The 23,697-nt window shown below is 41.8% G+C and overlaps 2 protein-coding genes across 6 annotated transcripts in view; one reads left to right on the forward strand and one right to left on the reverse strand.

Annotated features, from left to right (window-relative positions):
- Positions 1-2,200, reverse strand: part of LOC143284956 (uncharacterized) — a 35,930-nt gene extending 33,730 nt beyond the window's left edge. Inside the window, exon 1 of the mRNA XM_076592118.1 lies at positions 1,766-2,200. Coding sequence (XP_076448233.1) covers positions 1,766-2,200 — 435 coding nt within the window. The remainder of the gene's footprint in view (positions 1-1,765) is intronic.
- Positions 2,201-9,557: 7,357 nt separating this feature from the next.
- Positions 9,558-23,697, forward strand: part of LOC143284477 (properdin-like) — a 191,757-nt gene continuing 177,617 nt past the window's right edge. The window contains exon 1 of one of the 5 annotated variants that reach the window (XM_076591150.1): positions 9,558-9,786. The gene's annotated coding sequence lies outside the window, so the exon portion shown is untranslated. Of the gene's footprint in view, positions 9,787-11,818; positions 12,235-12,894; positions 13,042-13,240; positions 13,522-14,138; positions 14,282-23,697 lie in introns of those variants that run through there. The other 4 variants (XM_076591152.1, XM_076591149.1, XM_076591153.1 and 1 more) reach the window with 4 other exon arrangements.

Raw genomic sequence — 23,697 nt, forward strand, 5'->3', positions numbered from 1 at the left:
TGCTTGGTCTTGGTATGATCTGGTTCTATGCATGCTTTATTATGGGGATGCCGTTTGTCATTAGGGTGTATGGCGGGGACGGGACTGCTTGCGGGTGTGTGTGCGTGCGTGCATGCGTGCGTATGGCAGGAATCAATGTGCTTTCTAGAGGGCGTCATGGGTGGGTGGGTGTTTCTAATTTTCAACTGTGCATGTTTCTGTCCGTGTGTGTGTGTGTGTGTGTGTGTGTGTGTGTGCTTGTGCATTGTGTGTGTGTGTGATTATGGAAGGTGGAAGGAGGAGGGAACGAAATATAAAGTGCTTTGAGCAGTATATCTGGAAAATAGATGTCCATTATTATTATTATTATTATTATTAACAAACCAAAGGAAAGAGGGACTTGCATTGACGCAAGGCCACAAGTGTTCCTGTGCTATGTCCCACATGAGTAACTGGTTTATCCCTCATTCATGCTGTGCTGTGATGTGACGATGTCCCCAAACCAGTGTGTGCACAGAAAAAGCTAGTGTGTGCATAAACAACTTCTCAGCAACGATAAACCCCAAGCAGTGTACTCCACATGGAAAAAAACCTGACGTTCATGCAGTTTCCCCACACCAGTGTTTTGCCAACGGAAAGATCATGTATTTTTGCAGCGTTTCTGAATGTCTCCACGTCCGTTTGTCCTCACTTTGATATGTTCCTGCACCATTGTTTTCACACCATGCGAAATATTTGCGTGATTTGCGCGCGCACACACACGCTCACACACACACAGACTGACAGACACAGACACGGACACACACGAATTCACACGGTTTGTTTTTACACTGTCCGTGCATAAATGTGTCGGCACACAACCGTGTGGGAGGGGTGTGTGTCCCAATTAGATCATAAAAAATATGATCCGTTCCCATGCTGTTGAATTAAGGATAAAATGTTTTATTAATAAAAAGAGATGTTATCTATTATTTGATCACCCAGTTCCGTTTGCTTTGACAGCTAGCTGGAACTCTTCCGTTGTTATTTCTACTTAGATATGATCAAAGTTTTGATTTCAGTTGTCCAACAAATACTTCTACCCGCACCGAAACGGCCATTATGTAGTCAGGGCTATGAACAGCAAACAAGTGTCAAAATGGCTTGGATCATATCGTAATGGGTGGTAATCTGGTATATTGTATAAAGCATTGAGGTAGTGGAGGTGTCAAAGACCTTTATCGCAAACAGAAGCGCACATTACATTCGCACACGCATGCACATTAAAAACAACAACAACAACAACAAAACAAACAAAAAAAAAAAAAAAAAAAAAAAACCAACAAAAAACAAAACAAAAACGCAACAACAACCAACCAAGCAAAAAAAGCTAGCAGATGTGGAACCATTCGTATTGTCACCCGTAGCTGGCCTATTTTTGAAGGCGAAATCTTCACGCAAGCGCCAGTATTTGTTTTTAAAACGCGAATGAAACTGTCTTTACAAAGTGTTACATAACTATCACTTAAGTTCGTGGGGAAAAAACCAAACACACACACACACACACATATATATATATATATATATATAGAGAGAGAGAGAGAGAGAGAGAGATGCTGTCTGGTAAGTGGTGTTCGTTTAAACCTTATGGAATTATACTACACAGAATTTATTTATTTTCTGCCTGTCCGTAACTGAGAAGTTAAACGTTCTACCGAAATAATGGAAACTGATATTGTAATGTATAATTGGTCCTTTTTTTTTTTTTTTTGACCGAATCACAAACTGAATTCAACAAGAAGCTCACCTCTTCATCGCAGAATTCCCCCCTCTCGATCTGCTCCAGTTTCTCTCGAAAATTGAGCGAATTGTTGTTCTTGGATCGTTCAACCTCTTTTCTTCGTTTTGATTTGGTCCTTTTCTTCTTGGAGTCACTGTGTTGATCTGGCTGGCTGATTCTGGATGATCCGACATCAACCAGATATCGTAAACTTGTGTCTGGATCTGGCTCGTTCGGTAGACCGCCGCCACTGACGTTAACAGGATAACTAAGGTCTAGACCAGCGTCTCTTGTTGGTATGTCATCCTCGTCCATGAGTGATGTGTCAAAGGTTGTGAAATCTTGAATGGAGGACGAGAGATGCATGTTGTCTTCTTGCTGTCTGCGTATCGTAGTCCGTTGGAATTCCATACCAAAGAGCTGTTCTGAATCAGACTCGAAGTCGGTCGGGAAATAGTCCATGTTGAAATGCATTCAGAATTGAAGTACAACCTTGCCTGTGGTCCAGTTTATTGTCCACCACTTTGGGATCGTTTTAAGTGCGAGTGGCATCGCCGATTCAAAATGTCTTGTGCGCTGCGTCAGTTCAGAGCTTTCACACGCTGCATCGCAATATTTTGTGGTACATTGTCTGACGTAATTCGGTACTGATGTCACCACTGAGTAGTTCATGACTTACCACTTGTCCGCCTGAACTGACGTCAATTTTGTGTTGCCACAATTCCAAACCGACACGCCATTGACACGATAGAACTCACTCCCAGTCTTCACGGGAGCATGTCTTAACGTCTCTCTTTTTTTCTTTTTTCTTTTTTTTAAAGCTTTTTTTTGGTCTCGATATAACAAAACTAGGCATATATTAAATTTGTATCTGAACAAAACCACGAGAGCTTAAATTTTCAATCCATGTTGATTTTTTTAAGGCTCGATTTGTTTACTTTCTGTGTGCGTATTGATTCCTAATGATAAATTGATTTTTACATTTGGTTAGTGTACTTGCTATGTATTGATTTGATTCTTTATCCACAAGCATGGGTCGTAGATTTACTAAACATATATTTATTAGGGTATGATTATTGTATCCCTTTTTTCAAGAAATTCTTGTTGGCCTCCCATAAAATACGTGAATGAAGAGACTCATGTGCCTGCAGGGATGTGTTGATGGATCTTCACCTCCTCTTTGTTTATTGTCTGTTCACTACAAGATGGTTTAGAGACTAACGTATTCATTCATTTTCAGCGCGCGCGCGCTCACACACACACACACACACACACACACACACACACACACACACACACATATACATACATAGCTTCCGACCTAACGCACCACCACCACCACCACCCTGCACGTGGGCCTGCAAACAACACACACACACACACACACACATAGCCTCCGACCTAACACACATATTCACGCTCAGTCTGTCTCTGTCTGTCTCTCTCTCACACACACATACACACACACTTTTTGGCATGATTGACAGATTTCTGTATTTCGTTACAGGAGAGTATTTCTGAATGACTTTAACTAACATAGGTCTATCAGTGCTGGAATGCGGGCTTGTCTCTGAACTGAGATTTCGACATGAAGGTGTGGGGAGAGACTAACGGGTGTTGAGGACATATCGTACCATTCTCAACGATACACACTGGTCGGAAGAAGCGGAAGGCAAAAGTAACTTTCGAAGCTCTGTTTTTTCGAGAACATGTATACCTACTGATTTATTATCTTAACAAGTTACTTCAAAGTCTCGCAAACGTTTTTTTATTTACACGTAATCAGCATAAATGTTAAGCTTTAAAAAAATAAAAAAAATAAAAAAAAAAATATATATATATATATATATATATATATATATATATATACATTTACATTTTTTCGGTTCTCAACTAAAAATGAAGAGTCGTTTTCTAAATTTTCATTTACTTTTCTAAAATCCTCGGAATCTTTTAACGTGAGAGAGAGAGAGAGAGAGAGAGAGAGAGTCTGTGTGTGTAAACGTAGGTGTACGTTAGCAAGGGTGGAGGTGGTGGTGGGGGGGGGGGGGGGTGGCTAGATCATTCCGATGACATAAAGTGGCCAGGACAAACATGATGGCGGCACGCCCTCCGACGGTTGTCATAACGACGAAAGAAGAGGTATAGACCTACAGTATCCACATGCAGTGGCTAGACTAAAAAAAAAAAGAGGTTCAATAATAGGCCTGGATGGTCTGTGAACAGCTGGATGCATGTGGTTTCCAGGGCATTCAGTCTCATTTAAACAATGTTGTCCACGGTATCTGTTGCCCAATAATTATATGTCACACGGTTACGTTACGTTACGTTACGTTGTGTGTGTGTGTGTGTGTGTGTGTGTCCTTGGGAAGACTTTTGTGGGAAATGAAATGTAAAGCTTAAATGCATTATCACATGACAGGTACACAGACAGACGACAAGACACACACACACACACACACACACACACACACACACACACACACACACACACACACACCAACCAAAGTGCTTTCGTCCACACTAACACATAATTGTAATTATGCACAAACCACCACCACACGTACAATACGTAACTGTAACAGTATGCTGGATAATGGACGTATGTGTTTAGGCAGACGGTCTCCCTTCTTCTGTCTCTTCCCCCACTCTCTCCCTCTCCTCCCTCGTCCACTTGATAACCTCACCCCCCCCCCTCCCACGCCCCCTCCCACACACACCTTCCCGTCGTTCCTCTTCTTCCACCCACCCCTGGTTCCCACTCTGTTTTTGAGCGTCTTGTTCACTGGCTCCTGCTCACAATACTCGTGTGTAACACTGTAGTACGCACATTTCTGTTGAATATTTCATACAAAGCTTTTGACACGTTCACGTTCACCCCGACAAAAATCGATTCTTATCCTTTGTATCCAACAACGCAGAGATGGAGACAGGGACAGGGGTTGGTGAGAAAGAAAAGGAAAGAAAGGTAAAGAAAAGAACTCGGGAGGGGGAAAAAAAAGAACCTTCATGGGAATGCTCTCCCCGTCAAGGCAGTCATTTTAGCGGTGAGATGTTTTCATTTGAAGAAATGTGCCCACCACCCTCCCTCCATTCCTGCAACTTCTCTTCCTCAGCTCTGCACCTTATCTCCATATCTTCGTTGCTTTCCACACAGCAACAACAAAAAACAAAAGAATGAAGAGGAAAAAACAAATTTTAAGTTGTATGGATTGTATTTCTTCTGCAGGATTACTCGTTTCTCTCTTTTTTTATTTTGCAATTTGTATACCAGGTTCACATCTACGCTGAAAGGAATCAAGACCGGATAAAGACCGAGATGAAACGAAATTATTATTTCGATATTTCACACACACACACACACACACACACACACACACGGATAAGCAAACGAACGAATACACTAAACAAACATTACAGGCTTTTACAAAGTAATGATATGTCAAAAGCAGCCTTGACTACGGTAACAAATATTTTGCATTTTAATCATCACATCCTTTCTCTTTGTAATCACATCACTTGACTGGTAGGTTTATTTTGGGATTCGATTTTCTTCCGAAGTCGATATTTTTCATTTTTGAAATAAGCCTATGTATTTTTAGTTTTGTATCGCATTCTTAGATCTTTCAAGAATAGATTTTGGTTCTATTTATTCAGCATGTGTATACGAAGAACATTTTCAATTTAAACTTAATTGGTGTACTTAGTGTTTCCTTCCAAATGAGTTTAAGCGTAGGCCAGGCATCTTAAAAACAACAACAAAACAACTATATCTTTTACAGCAGATATGGAAAAAGGATCAGTCCATTGACGTCTCTTTGAAAATGAAACTTTTTATGTTTTCTACTGGTTCGAGAAGAAGAAAACCAATATTCATTGTAAAACTGTCATAGTTTATGTATTTCGTTTTTCATAATCTGTCCGAGTTGCAGTTAGGAGGAATTAGATATATATATATATATAAAAAGAATTTTAAAAAAAATGACATGCATTTTTCTTGTCCACAAAACTTACACTTGACATTTGTTAAGAATAGTTATATTCACTAGAATGCTATTTGTCATATAAATTCTTCTGACAATTTTAAGAATTAAATTGGATTAGTATCTGTTTTCCTTCTTGGATTTTATGTATTTTCGTTAAGAAAGCGCGCTTTCCATTCTGGGTGCTCACTTACATTCATCGCATTGTTTCAAAATGTGAATCATGTGGATACATACAGAGGAAAACATGTCGCGCGAATAAATATGTTGAGACAGGGTAGACAGACAGAAGCCAAATCTGGAAAGAAGGTTGTTTCAGATGCTTAGCGTCGATGAAACAAAAGCTTTTGCGTGTGCAGATTGTCTTTTTTCTTCCCATTTTGTATCTTAACATGAATATGCTAATACAAAACACACGCCGGCATACAATACTCTTTCGTACGTGTGCGATAAAGTAAACGTGCAAATCCAAAATGACCTTGAGAACGGTGAACATTGAAAGACAAGGACAAAGTCACTCCAAAAGATAAGAATGTGTGTGCTTAAGGGGGGGGTGGGGTGGGGTGGGGGGGGGCGGGGGGGGGGGGAGTACACGTGGGGAGGCTTTTGTGAAATACAGATATCTATGAATGCAAAAGAACTCACACAGTGGCGCTCGGAGCCAATCGCTGTCCGAATCATACAGAGTTTTAAAAAAGCTTATTACTGTTTTCCTCGTCTCCTGATATCACTGAAAACCCCATGATCGGTTGAGTTTTTGTGCGTTAGTGTGTGTGTGGGGGGTGGGGGGGGAGTTTCCATACAGTTAAATAAGTAGTTGTAGACAGCCTTCCATAAGAAGTACAAGCAGACACGCATCATTCGTAGGAGGCTATGGAGTTGTGTGTTGTGGTTGATGTTTTTGACGTAGCATCAGTTGTGGCTTGGCAGGTGTATTCGAGAAATGGCAGTCTCTCTTACACTTCGCGCAGATGCTGTCTGATGCTGGTCTGTCTGTCAGACCGTGTTCCTGCCTTTGTTGTTTCGCCTGGCACTGTTGAGCAAGTGTCTCTTCAAACGTGGAGAGGCCTTTCTGCACTGTCTGCCTCCAGCACGATTGTTCGGAGGCTACAGCTTCCCACGTGTCAGGGATGATCCTAAGGTCTTAAAGTCTATTCTGCAAACATATTTGTATTAAATAATAATTATATATAAATAACTTTTTTTTTTTTTTAAACCAACAACCACAGAACAACAGTTCCCACAAACACCTGCCCCCCTCCCCTTAACACCCCCCCGCACCCCCCCCCAAAAAAAAAGAAAAAAAAAGAAGTTCCCTGTCTGTTCAAAAAGTCATGTATGGTTGTCACACACACACACACACACATCAGTGTGTGTGTGTGTGTGTGTGTGTGTGTGTGTGTGTGTGTGTGTGTGTGTGTGCCCATATGCATGCATATACGCAAACAAACAAACAACCAGCAATATCAATAGAAGTGTGCAAATACAAATTGGCATTCATTTAAGACTTTGCAATGTCTTTGGGTTCTGGCCATGCCGCTCAGAACAGACGATACTAAACAAATATTATCATCTTTGTCACCTTTTTGGTATAGATAAATGAAAACAAAATCTACGTTGCTTTTTATATTTTGTTGAAATTATCTACCAACATGACGCATTGGATCATGTGTTGGAAATTTGTCGAGAAATCCGAACCTTTGACAATTCAAGACATAAAAGTCGTTAATCTGAAAGAAACGCAAAACATTTTATATATGCACCTGTGTGTGTGTGTGTGTGTGTGTGTGTGTGTGTGTGTGAGCGTGTGCGTGTATGTGTGTGTGCGTGCGTGCGTGCGTGTACATGTGTGTGCATTAGCGGTAATCCAGCATGCGCATCCGTGCTCATGGAACAACCGATAGGCTTTACGTTTCAATGAACGATAAAGGCAACAATGACGGAAAACCTGACATCAAAAGGCGTCCTCTCTTTGACAGTCTGTAGTGATAGATCAGTGTCTGGTTTCTGGTGCCAGTTTTCACCCAAAACAAAGCGGATCGAAGGCAATGCGAGAGCTGTTTCACGCAATGATATCATGCTACGTCATTTCCCGTTGCTCTCGGATCCAACTGCTATGCGCGCGCACACACACACACACACATACACGCACGCACGCATGCGCCCCCCCCCCACACACACACACCCAACACACACACACTCAAATGCACGCACGGGCACACATACAAACATACAAAGAGACGCACACACACGTCTGATACTACTCTCCTGTAGTGAATGCCGAGATCGTCATGCTCTTTCTCCAAGGTATCGTACAAAAGAAAAAAAAGTCGCTGTAAGGGAGACGTCGATAAATCACCTATTTGAAGGATGAGGCAGAGGGTGCATTGGGAGGGGTATGATAAGACTGATGTTGCAGTCTGCGGTTGGGGCTGGGGATGTGTTGTCTTATTTGTCAGGTAGATATATGGGGATTGTTTTCTGTTTAAAGTATCATCTTTGAAAATTGTTGTCTTTTAAGAATACCACCCATGAAAACTGTTGAAAGCATCATTTGTGGGATATCTTTTAAACGTAATAATGTGACAATTTTTGTCTGCTGAGTATATCGTCTTTGAAAATAGTTATATTTTAATGTGAAGATTCTTATCTTTTAAATTTGTATGTGAAGATTGCTAATGTTATCACAGTTTCGGAAAAAAAGTTATTCTGAAATGGGTGTCTGTTAAGATCATAGTCTGTTAATGGTATTAGCTGTGAAGATTGGTGTGTGTAACGTGTTATGTGTGAACATTGTCTTCTGCTTTTTCATCATCTTTAGATATCTCGGTCTGTCAAGTTAGTCTCCAGTAAAGATTGACGCCGTGTTATGTGTGAATATTGTCTTCTGCTTTTTCATCATCTTTAGATATCTCGGTCTGTTCAGGCAGTCTCCAGTAAAGATTGACGCCGTGTTATGTGTGAATATTGTCTTCTGGTTTTTCATCATCTTTAGATATCTCGGTCTGTTCAGGTAGTCTCCAGTAAAGATTGACGCCGTGTTATGTGTGAATATCGTCTTCTGCTTTTTCATCCTCTTTAGATATCTCGGTCTGTTCAGGCAGTCTCCAGTAAAGATTGAGGCGTGTTCATGGAACGGATGTTGTGTTCTTCTTAGTTATTATCTTTTCAAGCTGTTTGAATATGTTTGTTTGTTATGATTATCGTACTCGAAGATCAAACTGTTACGTGTTTGCCCAAGGTTATAGGTATAATTGTCAGCTGGTAAAGATAATGTCATTTCTGACAGTAAAAACTGTTCAGACTGTGGATTGCCAGGAAATGGTTTGAGAGAATCGTATGTCAAGGTTATTGTATTGAACCAGGTAAGGGCGTCGGCGTCTCGGTTTTCTCATGAAGCAAAACTTGCTCAGTCATCAGTTCTGGGTGTAACCTTGCAAGCTTGCACTTTTGGTTACATTTCTGTCAGTCTCTGTGTGTGTTTTACTTTTGTTTGAATAGCTGTCTATTCGTACAATCAAGAAATAACCAAGTAGATAATTGATTATACGAATATGTTTCTTTAAAAAAAATCTTCTTCATGCCCTTCCACAAACACTTCCAGGGACACACACACACACACACACACACACACACACACACACACACACACACATATATATATATATACATGTATATTCTCTCTCTATCTTTCTGTCTCTCTCAGCCACACCCACAAAGCTATCAACCATCGACACCACCACCACCAGCAACAACTGCTGCAACAAAACACTTGCGATGTTCGGGAAAAGAAAGCAGACGTGCGCACGTCCCCGCAGATTATTAAATCTTTCTTCCACCAGAGAAAAGCCAAGTCGCTGCTCAAAACCCTGTGTGTTGTTCACACATGCCGTACAACCAGTTTGCTTTTCCAACCAGACACTGTGATCTTGCAGCGGATGCACTGTGCACGGTGTCTCCATTTCATTTCGGCGCTTCGTGTTGCCGATTTTCTGCGTGAGGGCCTCACTCTGTTTCGGAGAATACGACGTGGGAATCAGACTGAATTTCGTGTGCAAGTGTCAGGTTAACAGTTTTTTTCGGGGGTACACTGTGTGGGGGTGTGGGTGTGGGGGTAGATCGGACTGCATTTCGTGTGCAAGAATTTTTTTCTTGGGGTACTCTGGGTGTGAATTATATGAGGCACTTGTGTATGATTGCCCCCTTCCGTAAGGGGCCTTGGCCTAAACTGAATAAAACATTCGCATTCTGTGTGGGGGTGTGTGGGGATGTGTGGTGGTGGGGGGTAGGTCGGACTGGATTTCATGTGCAAGTGTTCCAGTAAAAGGTTTTTTGTGTTTTTTTAGAGTAATGTGTGTGGTGGTGTGGGTGTAGGGGTAGAGGGTTGGTGAGTATAGGGGACGGGAAGGTGCGTGTATGCGAGTTTTATGCGTTGGTGGGGGAGGGTGGGTGTGAATTTTCAATCTGAAGTCTTGTTGTAATCATCAGGTCAATTTATACTTAAAATGTGCATGTACGCGCATTCTCTCTCTCTCTCTCTCTCTCTCTGTTAGTGTGTGTGTGTGTGTGTGTGTGTGTGTGTGTGCGCGCGCGCGCGCATCATTTCGTTCGAGGAAAAACCAATAATTTATGCGAAACTGCTTCTGAAGAGGTTATTTTTCATGTCACACGCAAAAGCATTTTCTCTTGTGCAGATTTACAATGTCTTGTTCACGGCCACTGTAACACGTGTATATCTGCAAGACCTTTATTTCTTTAAGGTGTTTAATTTGGCACAAAATGTGTATTTTCTTTTTCTTTATTTATGACATTCTTGTGCAGTTTTGTTTTCATGGAATGTCTGGAAAACCTATTCTTTCTGCTATTTTTCTTCTCAACGATGCTGTGTAATTGTTTTGTAAGAAAGTGACAGAGCAAAGCATTTTTCTTTTAGATAGTGTGAAATTGTGTTAAATGCGTTTTTCTTTCAGATGGTGTGCAAAAAAAAAAGTTTGTAAAATGTACCCCTCCCTCTTTTCTTTCGCACCATTTCCTTCCTCGCCCACAACGCACGCCATTTTGTTTTGAAAATCTTCTGACGTATATACTTTTCCACAGTTGCAGAGAATGTAACAAAGATTTCCTTCAAAAGATATGCTATTGTTTTATATTGTGCACTATGTTCTAAGAACAACAGCAACAACAAAACGCGCGCTTCTAGCGTATTCCTGAAACATGAAGGATTGCGCAGGAGAATGTTATTCAACAAATTTTGTGTTTCGAAACTCGAAAGTGGCTGCACAACCACTCAAACTGGAACTGAACACGAATTTCGCACGGTATATTATGTCGTAACAGAAGAGCAATGCGAGTCACCGCAACGCAACACAACTCAGGCAAATTACGATAAGATACAGCTTGTCATTTTCAGTCCAAGTGATCAGAAACAAGTTCCGCACGGGACAATGTCTTCACAGTTTGTACTTCAGTTTGAAAACGCAGTTGTTCTTTTAATGAACTTCAGTATTTTTGTGTGTGTTGTTATCCCTTGACTGCCGGAAAAAAAATAATAGAAAGTGGTATTTAATGTCATTAATCAATGTCCAGAACAATCGGCCAATAACCTGAGAAAACGATCTGGTGCTGTACCACTCCAGATCAAGTGTGTGAATTTTCAGCCTTCCACTGTAATTTTCCTTCTAGTGACATCACAATGCTTAATTTCATGGACATGGCAGTTTATGGGTTAATGAAGCATTTGTAAATATGTTAATTTACAGACATTTATGAAGTGTTAGCACTTTGTTTACAAACATTTTAATTACTGTTAACAGGATATAGTATGTCTTCATTTTCAAAGTTTACTTTCACATCCACAACAAATTTTGATCCGTGTACTTTTTAATTCAGTTCTGGTTACCGAAGTGTTCCCCTTGTGGAACAGAAAATCTGTAGGGCAAAACGTGCAACAGAGAGCGTGCCGCCTCCTCGTGATAATAGGCTTTGGGAAGAAGAGGGCGTTGGGGGTGGACAGGACGGGGGGTAATGGGGGAGGGAGGGCGTCACTTGCTGACAACAGGCAATCAAGATTGCTTGCAGGCAACTTGGCCCGTGTAGCAATTTCACCCAGATCAGCTCGGAGAGACAGGGACGGCGGGGAGATCTTGCCTGCCATCACATCACACAAGGGCCTCTGACAGCGCCCGCAATCGTATTGCCCGGCGAGAATCACGGTTTCTTCAGCAGAAGGGACACTGTTCGAGTTTTCAAAATAGAACGCCCAAAGCACAGCTCTCACGCTGGGAGAACTCTGACGCTACGTTTCCTTGGCGAGTAAGGTCAATAATGTCTCTTTGCTTCGACAAAGCTCTCGTCTTGCTTTTACCGACTGAAGGGTCCAGCTCGTTTTCTTTGTGACAGAGAAGTCAAAGTTTTTCTTTTGCCAGGGACTAAGACTCCGTGGACCCAAGATGTACATATGTTCTGCAACGTTCATCATGTTTTCAGCCGCGCGACTTGACGTTGCTTCACGAGGTAGGATTGTCAAATTCAATTCTGCCTTCCCTAACCTATTTCTCTGTATCTGTCTGTCTCATTATGGAAATCCACTATTTTGTTGTTGTTGATACATTTGCATTAGCACACTGTAAAAAGCTAAGAAAGAAACAAAAATATGTTTTCCTGTAAATCGGGTCTTAACATGCAAATTGGTGTGGCTGATCAAATTTGGAAGGAAAGGATAGGGACTGATTGCGAACGTTTTTGTTGTTGTGGAGTGGAGGTTTATGCGGCAAAGGCGGGCGCGGGGGGGGGGGGGGGGGGGGGGGGGGGGGGGGGGGGGGGGGGGGTTGATGGGAAGACACTACTTTTTCACGGTGCAATAGAGCCAGTTTGACACCATGAACTCAACAACAACAACAAAAGGGGAGGAAAAAGATGAATAGATAAGCATAACAAAACAGAGAGACCGTACATACCAACAAACCGACGTATCCTGAACAAACCAACCCAGTGGTCAGAAGCGGACTCATGTCTGCGTCACCAGCATTCGTCTTGTACGTTGTGGTGAGTTCGGCGTGCCGTAAAAACAACAGAAGTTTCCCGCGCATGTTATCGATCTGATTTGCTGTGTGTGGTGCCGCTAATACGCGCAGCGAGAGGCGGCTGAAAAGGGAAGCAGTCGCAGCATCCGGACCAGTCAGTCCGTCAGTCAGCACACAGACGGTGGAGGATTGACAGTGGTGGGTGCGTGAGACGAACCGTTCTCCTTATTCCCTCCTTTCCACGTTTTTCTCCTTGTCTGGGAAAGCTGCTGTTTGCTTCGCCAGCTTTACTTCAACTGTGAGTGTGAGATTTTTGGCTCGAGTTTGGAAAGAGAGAAGGAGCTTCTGTTTTCAGAAGTGCGATTTTAGCTTTGGGTGGTTCTGGGAGTGTATGAATCATGTTTTGCTTGTCAACTGGTTAAACACTTGTGACGTTTCATGGATCTTTGTTCTGGTAGATAGGTGTTATTTTTTTTTTAAAGACAAAAAAGACAAGACGGAAAAATTATCAGTATTTGTACATACTTGTGAAAATTTAAAACAGCAAAGCTAAGGACGGGATCGTACAATCAGCGAAAGACTGGACTGTAGAATAATCTGGTGCCGTGTTAAGTCAATCGACTTCAAAAGTAGAAACATCAAAAGCAAGCGGCAAGCGGCGTTGTGTCTGAAAAAGTCGGAGAGACAGAAAACAGAACCGAGGAGTTGATTTCCGAGAGTGTTGGAAGCATTGACAGCTGGAGGGAGTAGAAGGAAACCTTGGAAACAAAGCCTGAAGGTTTTTTTTTTTTTTTTTTTTTTTTTTTTTTTTTTTTTAAATAGTAACGTCGTCCGCGACAGATAATTCCTCTGTGATCGTTGGTAGTCGTTGAAAAAAACAACAACAACAAGGATTTCCCGTCCCATCTCTCCGTTTTCCCTCCGTTTAAGCGTGTGATTTATCTCTGCCTCTGTGTATGTGATGATGGTAGGTGGGTATGGCTATGCGTAGGGAAGTATAATTTGAGTGCGTACGTGCTGAAGAGAGAGAGAGAGAAAGAGGAGGGAGGGTTAGGGGGGGTCGAGAGGGGGAGGGGGAGCAGAGGATGCATGGGGGTTCTTTATATTTGGGTGTACATGTTCGAGTGCGTATATTGTATGTAGGATGCGTAGAACTTTGCCAACAACATAGAGGACCATGGACGTAGAGTAGGGAGGGAGGGAGAGGGGTAGATCACGTGAATGTCAGTCAACGCTTGAAAACAATGGTGCTTGACGCACCTGTATGTCGGGCATTTCTCATCGCATAACGCCCGCGCGCGTGTGTGTTTGGGAGGGGAAGGTGTGTGCGCGTGCGTTCACTCGTGTGTGTGTGTGTGTGTGTGTATAAATTCCAGAGACAAACAAAACAAGAAACAGGAATGGTTTATTGGTTGTAACGGCTTTGTTCTCAACTTGCTTCATAGCTTTTTGGGATCTTGATTTGTTGCCACTTTCTTCAACGTGGGTGATAGCATGTACCCGCTGGAGACTGAGCTGACACTGTGGTAAACTTGTAGGTATGTGTGTTTGCATAAGCGTTTGCATGCATTCAGAAGCGCGGGCGTCTTTCAGTCTGTTTGACAATAGGACGAGCGCGCGCGGTATGTGACTGCTGAAGGCACGAAGATAAAAACAGGAATGGTTGAATTGTTCGCTGTGTTTGAATGCTTGAGTCGAAAACTAGGAAAATCTTAATCGAAATGGTATGATGATTGTACATACCGCTTGTATTGTGACTGCCTTAGATATCTAAACTGGGCACTGAACTGGATTGTCTCTCTCTCTCTCTCTCTCTCTCTCTCTCTGTGTGTGTGTTCGAGTGTGTTGGACCATCATTTTACTGTTATTACTTTGGTTGGCCAGTTGCATTGTGAGGTGGTTTGAAATACACAATCATTATTTTTATCATCATCATTATTATCATAAACATCATCATTATCATTGTTATTATCGTTATAATTATCAGTAGTAGTAGTAGTTTTTTTCTACATTAGAACCGAGCATGTGGTGGTAAACAGTATAGGTATTTAAGTATTACAACAGACAGTATAGGTATTTAAGTATTACAAAACCGTAAGCAACCAACTGTTGATATAGTCAAATGTAGGTAAGAGATCGAAGATATATATGGGTTGGTTTACGATGATTTATAATGTATCAGGGCAGCTGTTAATTGTTTCGTTCAGGATTGAATAGTATGACAATACGTATTGATTCGTTTATTCCAATTGCTTGTGCGTGGTTATGTATGTATTGTTTTATTCTGTATATTTAATGTAATAGGAATATGTGGGGAGAAAAGAGGAAAAACAACCAGAAAAATGAGTGAGTGCAGAGCCCACTTGAAAGGGAAAAAAATCCCCAACAAACAAACAGTGCGAATCAGATCAAGTATAGTAAAAACAAAGCGTCATTTTATATTACATTGTTTATACGAACAAGTGGCATGTGTTTCGTAGACTTACAAGTAGCCTAATTATTAACAAACAATGAGACCAGGAGATGATTAACAAATAGAAAAGAGTGGTAACTCTCTCCATTCACAAGGTACACAACTTCAAGTCAGTGTTGCTTACGCTACTGATTCAGCTGGCACACTGGCAAATAAAAGGTGCAATATGTTAATTTCCAGTTGAAAAACCACGGAGGCAAACCATGTGTGTGTTCTGTATTGTCCATGTGTTCTGTGTGGCTTGTTCCGGATTAAAGAGGCTATGCCAGTCCTGAATAAAAGCTTATTTATGTTTGCACATTTCTTCTGTCTTTGCTGCTGTGTGCACATGTCAAATGATCTGTATAAGGACAGGCCCGGCGCTTCCTTTTCGCGGAAGTGTCTGGTTTCGTTCCAATGTACCTTTTATTTACCTGTGTGCTAGCTGAATCGGATTGCGTAAGCAGCACTGACTTGAAGTTGTGTACCTTGTGAATGGAGAGAGTTTCCACTCTTTACTATTTGTCAGCCTAATCATGTTACTACTTCGCAAAGCAGGAACAACAAGAGCAACAAAAAGAGAACAAAAAGAAAAAAAAAACCCACACATTCCCACACCCAACAAAAAAGTTGCAGGTCAAATAAGAACACGTTATGATGGTGATGGTGTTTTTAATCTCCAGTAGTGTTTCAAGATGCAAGATGACGGGACATCTAAGCAGACAAGTATTAATTGATACCAAGCGTAAACTAAGTTTGGACCAAGGATGTATTAACCATGTCGTATTTAAAACAGATAATGATGTATGAGCATGCTTAAAACAAATACTGATGTACAACACTGGCTACTTTGCTGAGTGGGAACAAGACATATTTGAAAATGAACGAGTCTATCAATCAGAATGCGTCGTTGTAAGAAGTCTGTTTTCAAAGGATTCAGCAGAGCATAAAACCTTTTTTCACATTGAAATCCCTCTTTATGGATGTAGAGAAAATTTATGAAAAAAAGTATGAAAAAAACCACACCAAAAAACCACAACCACAACAACAATAACAACAACACACACACACAACAACAACAACAACAACACACACACACACACACACACACACACACACACACACACACACACACACACACACAAACACACACACACACACACACACACACACACACACACACACACACACACACACGCAACACTTTTTGACAGACTTTTGTTACAAAATTAAATCGAACAATTCATGCTGGCGTTAGAAATGTGCTAAGTTTTGATGGAAATTAAAATGTAAACCATTCAAGGTAAACACCAGTGTAATTTTTAAACGTGCACGTTGGTGTTTGGACATGTTTCAGTGTTTGCTTTGTTTTCATTTTTATTTACCTCAAACCGTGCATTTGAATGAAATCGGCACATCTAATATATTTCTCAACTGTGCTGTGAGGAGGGAGAGGTATGTGGATGGTCACTGCCTTTGGTCTCAGAGAACGGTCCGACTCTCTCTTTTGGGTCACAAGCAAACATGCATGCTTCAGAGGGGATAACTTGTGTTTCATACTGTTTTATTGTCCCAGTACTCCCCAACGTCCCACTCCCCGAACCCCCGACCCACCCCCATGACACGGGCAAAATTGCCCAGTCATTAAAATGCTTGACTTCGAGTTCTCTCTCTCTCTCTCTCTTGCTCTCTCTGTCTCTCTCTCTCTGTCTCTCTCTCTGTCTCTCTCTCTCTCTCTCTGTCTCTCTCAGAGGTGTATTTCCCCCACGTGTCTGTCCTGTTTTGTCAGCTTCACAATGATCCCTCGTCCGATGCACTGAACCATGGAAATGTGTACCCGTTGCACTCAGAGGGGCTTTACAACTTTAGCGGAGGGAGGGGAAAACACTTCGACATTAAAATAAGCAGGATGATGTTAGTGTTGTTCTTTGTCATCTTCTTCCAGTTGGGATACCACACGGCATTCAGAAACCGACGTGCGCTTTCTAAGAACACGTACAACCCGTTCTGGATTTAGCGCTGCGGGTTCGCACTGTTCGTGATTCATGGTTACAAGCTTTTGGTTCACACGTGATTTTATTCTCAAAAGCAAGTCAAGACATTGCGAACACAGAGCAGCAACAAGCCGGAGCTTACAAGCTTTTGTGCTTTTTATATTCTTTCCCCTTCGTTCTCTCCATCCGTCAACAGTTCTGTCATATTATGTAGGCCGACCTGTGTTGTGCGCGCGTGCGCAGATACTCCTACGCAAACACACGCACGCATGCAAATACACACTCGCGCGCGCGCCCGAGCTTTGTTAAAACTGCGAATGCTTGTGTGCAAGTATACATCCTTACACGCACAACTGAGGAGGTGGAAATAATTATTGTGGTGTTACAACGCTGGAAGAGATTTGACATGCCTGTACGTTTGTTTGGGTGTGTGCTTTGTGTTTGTTTCAGTTGTGCATGTCTCAGTTGTTTGTACGTGACACTGGACAGCAGCAGAACCAACAACAACAAATACACACACAGCCGCGCGCGCAAATAAGGTTGTACAACACACGAGTATCATCCACTTCACGGATGTGTCTTTGGGTGTGTTGCTCACATTTTTTGATCAACACTGCAAGTGTCTTTATCACCTGGGCCTGGTTAACGTCGGGGATATCATTATGACAAGAAGCGTAGAGTACAGTCTTGCTACGAAGTCCCAAACCTAAATGGACTTCCATAGCAAGATCGTCATGAATCTGCATCCATTTTCATCAATATAAAAAAGTCCTAAATTGTGTGCCCTTTAATGCCTTGCTGTCATGGTCGACCTCACTTTTGATACCCCTCCACTCCGTGCTTCGGGTAAATCCTGTCAAGGTTTACGGTATCGGCAGATTCACGGGGGGTTGTTGTTGGAGGGACGTGGTGGCGATCTTCACTCTGGTGGGGATGGGGGGACAGGTGGAGGGGAGGGGCGGTCACTCAGTCTGGCTCCGCGACTAAGCCATTATTGTCTCAGCAGGGGGTTTAGTAGGTGGTGTCCGACTGTGATAACGAGAACAGCAGACGAGGCAACTGCTGCCCCGACTGTCTAGGCTAGAATTTGTGGTAGAGAGTGCCATGCCCAACTCACGGCCATTAGGGTTTTAGGACAGTCCGCTGGATGGTCCCCAAAGGCCAGCTAGCCCTCAAGGCTGCAGCGCCAAGAAACAGTGCAATCTTGCCTCCGGGTTTGAGAGTCATAGTACACCACAAAAGGCTAAGCTGTAAAAGAATTCTCAATTCTCACTGCAGTGGAGAAATCATAGATCATACAGCTGTCACCTGTTATTTTCACACTCTGTACAAATGACTGCATTGGCTCAGACACAACTCCAATACTTAAGTAATAATAATAATAATAATAATGGATACTTACATAGCACACTATCCAGAAATCTGCTCTAGGTGCTTTACAAAAACGCTTTTGTTAACATAAAACATTACATCTATGTTACATACACACACCAAAATGTGTTAACACTACACACACACACACACACACACACACACACACACACACACACACACAGCATACATACATTTTAACATACATGTGTATCTAACAGCTACCCTAACACATACGCACACATAGGCAGGCACAAACTTACATAAACACACGCACACACAATACACATTCATATACAAGCATGTAGTTATGTACACATACATATGTATACACACATAGTCAAGTACAGCTAACGCAAAGGAAGTGGACCTGCCACAATTGAACTTATTGCTGATGGAAAAGGTGAGTTTTGAGACAAGATTTAAAAGATGCGAGGGAATCAGAATGACGGAGGTTATCAGGGAGCTTGTTCCACGTCTTTGGCGATTGAAAAGAAAACGATCTGTGTCCATAGGTCTTACTTCTGACGTGAGGTATCCTGAGAAGTCGAGTATCAGAGGAAGAACGGGGCTGGCGAGACGGGGTATAGATATGGAGGAGTTCAGAAAGATACTTGGGGCCAGATCCGTTGACTGCAGAAAAGGTCAGAGTGGATAGCTTATAGTCTATTCGATCAGAAACAGGCAACCAGTGGAGATACTGAAGGAGAGGAGAAACATGGTCAAATTTAGAAGCTCTGCAAATGAGTCTGGCAGCGTTATTCTGAATTCGTTGGAGTCTAACAGATATTTGGGAAGGCCGGCCAAAAGAGAGTTCCAGTAATCCAATCTTGAGAGAACCAGAGAGCATACAAGTGTCTTGGTTGCATCGGTTGAGAGATAGTGGCGGATAGAGCTGATTCTACGCAGTTCCAAATAGGCAACTTTACAGATATTCGAAATATGCTGTTGGAAGGAAAGAGACTGGTCTAGGATTACACCAAGACTGCGAACAGAAGGGGAAATTGAAACAGGTGTGCTATTGATCAGAACAGAGTCAGGAAAGGAAGAATGTTGACGAGACTTCTTTGGACAGGTTATCATAAATTCAGTCTTATCATCATTTAGTTGCAGCTTGTTGCGAGTCAATGCACTCCTGTGTTTGAGTCACCAGTGCATCAAATTCAGCTATGGAAGCCGACTGATAAAGCTGAGTATCATCAGCAAAGCTCTCATGCGACATCGCATGATGGCTGATGACAGCACGAAAAGAACAAGACCTAGGACGGACCCCTGTGGGACACCATATTTCAAGGCAGATACTCTAGAGTATCTACCATTTACACACACTTCTGTGTACGATCTGACAGGTAAGACGTGATCCATACTAGTGCAGTGTCACGAATACCAAAGGAGGTTTTAAGTCTGCTGACAAATCTAAGAGAGCAAGAACAGATATCTTACCCTCATCAAATCCCGAAAGCAAATCATTCACTATTCTAAGAAGGGCCGTTTCGCAACTATGACCACGTCTATAAGCTGACTGGTGGGAATTAAGTAAACCATTTTGTTCCAGATGAGTTAAGAGCTGAGACAATATGATCTTTTCTAGCAGTTTCGATAAGAATGACAGATTAGAGACAGGTCGATAATTTTTCAAACAATTATGATCCAAAGATGGTTTCTTGATGAGTGGACGTACAACAGCGGATCTGAAGTTTTCAGGGAAACAACCAGACAGAAAGGAAGAATTGATGACATGAGTAATATGTGGCAGTAGAACATCAATACGTTCGACCAAGAAAGAAGACGGGGCAGGGTCAAGCTCACAGGATTTCGGACAAGCGCTCAGACACACTTTCTTCACAAAATCTTCAGTAACCGGTTGGAAACAATGTAAAGCAGGACCACTGTACACGCGTTCTTGAACGGGTGAAGAAGGAGACACAACAGAGTATTCTGATGACTCATCGATAGAAGATCTGTCCAGTTCTGATGCTACTTATTTTGAGCAAGTTAAAAAGAATACTTCTTAGATATTAATGTCCAGAAAACAAAAGAAACGATAATTGATTTAAGAAAAAAGGCCTCCCCAATCCCTGACCTGTTTATTAATGATATAAAGGTTGAACGAGTGCATGGATACCTAGGAACTATTCTTGATCATAAGCTGAATTTCACTTCTAATACAAATTTTGTCCAAAAAAAAAAAAGTGCCAGTCTCGCATTTATTTTCTACAGAAACTCAGAGGAGTTAATTCAAAAGTACTTGAAAGATTTTATAGATGCTTTATCGAATCTGTTTTAACATTTTCTTTTATATGCTGGTATGGAGGTCTGGTTGTGAAGAATGAGAATATGCTAAACAAGATTGTGAATGTGTGCAGTAAGGTTGTGGGTGTGAGACAGGACAGTTTGTGTGATTTGTACAATGTCAGAGTTCCACAGACAGCCACAAGCATTTCAAGCGACAACGGCCATACGCTGGCAAATAACTATCAACTCCCACCTTCAGTTTAACGTTTCTGTGTTCCAAACTTCAAAACAAACAGAACCAAATGCAGCTTTATTCCAATGTCAATCCAGCTATTAAATATCAGTAACTGATAATCAGCTGTATGACTGGAAATGAATGCCAGAGTGTATGTGCGTGGAATATGACGTCCGAACTTAAAATATTATAAATTGCACACTGGTATTATATGTCTATGTCACCTTTTAGTATACTGTTATGGCTGTCCTTTATCTGTGATTATTACTGCATGTGTGTATGGCTCTGATAGTGTATGTATGATTTTTTTTACTCTAAATTAATTTTCAAGGGTTTCCGTTGTTGTTGTCTACTGTGATTATTGATTGTAATGATGGTTTGCTCTAGGTTTACATCTTAATATGGATTATCTGTATACTTGTTGAATGACTGTGATTTTCTTGTGTTGTTTTTCTGTTTTACACCGCATATGAATTTCTCTTGTTGCGATAATAAAGTATTCTGTATTATAAACTTCAGGGTTTTTTTACGGTAAATTTTTATTCTATTCAAATATTCACATTCACGGGGAGGGAGAGAGAGAGAGAGAGAGAGAGAGAGAGAGAGAGAGAGATTCGTGTAAGCGGAGAAAGGTGGTGATATATATATATATATATGTATGTATATATATATATATACATATATATGTGTATATATATATATATATGTGTGTGTGTGTGTGTGTGTGTGTGTAACCGGAGTTTACCTTTCCAGTGTTTGAGAACAGAGGAAATGAACAACGTGGCTGTCATGCGACGTAAGATGAATCATTTGCGTGTCTTTGCAGTCTGCTTTGAATGATACCATGCTTGATGCGTGTAAAACGTAGACGTCTGCATGTCTACATTATTCATAGAGAAGGCAGACAAAAAGCCAATCCACATCAGCAACAGTACCGTGAGGACATTAACAGTGTTCGCTAAGCGTGGGGGTGGGGTGGGGGTGGGCGTGGTGGTCTGGTCTGGTCTTATCTTGTCCGAGACCGCGATATATTCACATGTTTAAAACTGTGGAGCTCAAATTGGGAACACATCATTTGCTGTGTTTTCTGGGTTTGGGTAAAATTTCAGACGGATATGCTGCCTCATTAAAAATTACGAGAAAAAATGAAAAATTATGAAATTTTCCAGCTGGTGACTGCTTGAGAACTCAGTGTTTTAGGAATGTATTGGTACTACATGGATGTGATTGTGTGCGAGTTATTTTTGCGTGTTTGAGAGAGAGAGAGAGAGAGTGCGTGCGCGCTTGTGTGTGTGTGTGTGTGTGTGTGTGTGTGTTAATTACCATGGTCTGTTTTCATTGAGTTAGAGTTCGATTTTTGGAGAAACAGACCGTGTGGAATCAATGTTTTCAGCATATTTTGGAGGTAATTGTAGCTCATCCTCGCGGATATCTTGCGGCATTCACCAGATAGATCGTCTATCGGGGTACACACAGCGCTGATCGTCTGTTTCCCTTCGTTTTTCGTTTTCCGATAATGTATCACTTTCTTTAATCCCAGCTTAAACACAATGTAGCGATGCTTTTTCAAATGGCTCTATTTCAATTAGAATTTTATGTAGCGCATGCAGAGCTTGGATTTTCAAAATGTGACAGGCAAGTGTGTGTGTGTGTGTGTGTGTGTGTGTGTGTGTGTGTGTGTGTGAGTGAGTGTGTGTGTGTGTGTGTGTGTGTGTGTGTGTGTGTGTGTGTGTGTGTGTGTGTGTGATTATATCATACTCGCCTATGAAACCGACAAGCTGACAAAGTGTTTCTTCTTCGTCTTCTCTCTCTCTCTCGCTTGCTCGCACTCATTGCCTCTGCGTGCATTCGCGCACATGTTTACCGTGGGGGTCTTGGAACAGCGTTTGTTGATCCTTGACATCTTACAGAAAAGAAAAAAAGCACCCAAAAGCAATCTAAATCAAGAAGCTCATGTAACATTCCTGCCGGTACAACGTCTTTGATGTGAGCGCAGTTTATGTCTGCGCTGAGGTTTTGATTTCCTTTCTCCAGCCAGTGAGAGACAGATGAAGTCTCAGCATCTCGAGGAATGCTATTGTATCAAGCAGAAAGTGTCTTTGAGAAAATGAATCCGTCCAAGCTCAAAGAACTGGAACAAGTGTGACTTTACTTGTCAGGCTGTGTTTCGCGAACGGCTGAGTATGAATTCCCTTGTGGATTCAAGGGTTCCATCCCCACCCCCTTCCTCCCTCTTCGTCTTTCTCCCCCCCCTCCCCCTCTCACCCTCCATTCCCTTTCTGTCTCTGTCTCTCTCACAGTCTCTCATATTAAGAGTGGATTGAGAGAGTTCGTAAGGAGAAAAATGGATCGAACAGAAGCGATTCAGACGCAGCTCATTTTGAAGCCCAGCACCATCCAGTGCGTTCCTGTCAATGATTCATGACGAAACAGCGGGCCATTTGTATTCCTGAATAGCGAAAACACCACAGAACAGTAATGGCGACATTTCGCAGCGCTGCCGTCTCTGTCAGTGCTCTTGTCACTAACAGCGGATTGAAAATTAACAAATAATGAGGCTAGGAGATGAAATGATTAACAAATAGTAAAGAGTGGTAACTCTCTCCATTACACAAGGTACACAACTTCAAGTCGGTGATGCTTACGCTACCGATTCAGCTAGCACAC

Source organism: Babylonia areolata, chromosome 8 (genome assembly GCF_041734735.1).
Source record: "Babylonia areolata isolate BAREFJ2019XMU chromosome 8, ASM4173473v1, whole genome shotgun sequence".
Taxonomy (NCBI): Eukaryota; Metazoa; Mollusca; class Gastropoda; order Neogastropoda; family Buccinidae; genus Babylonia; species Babylonia areolata.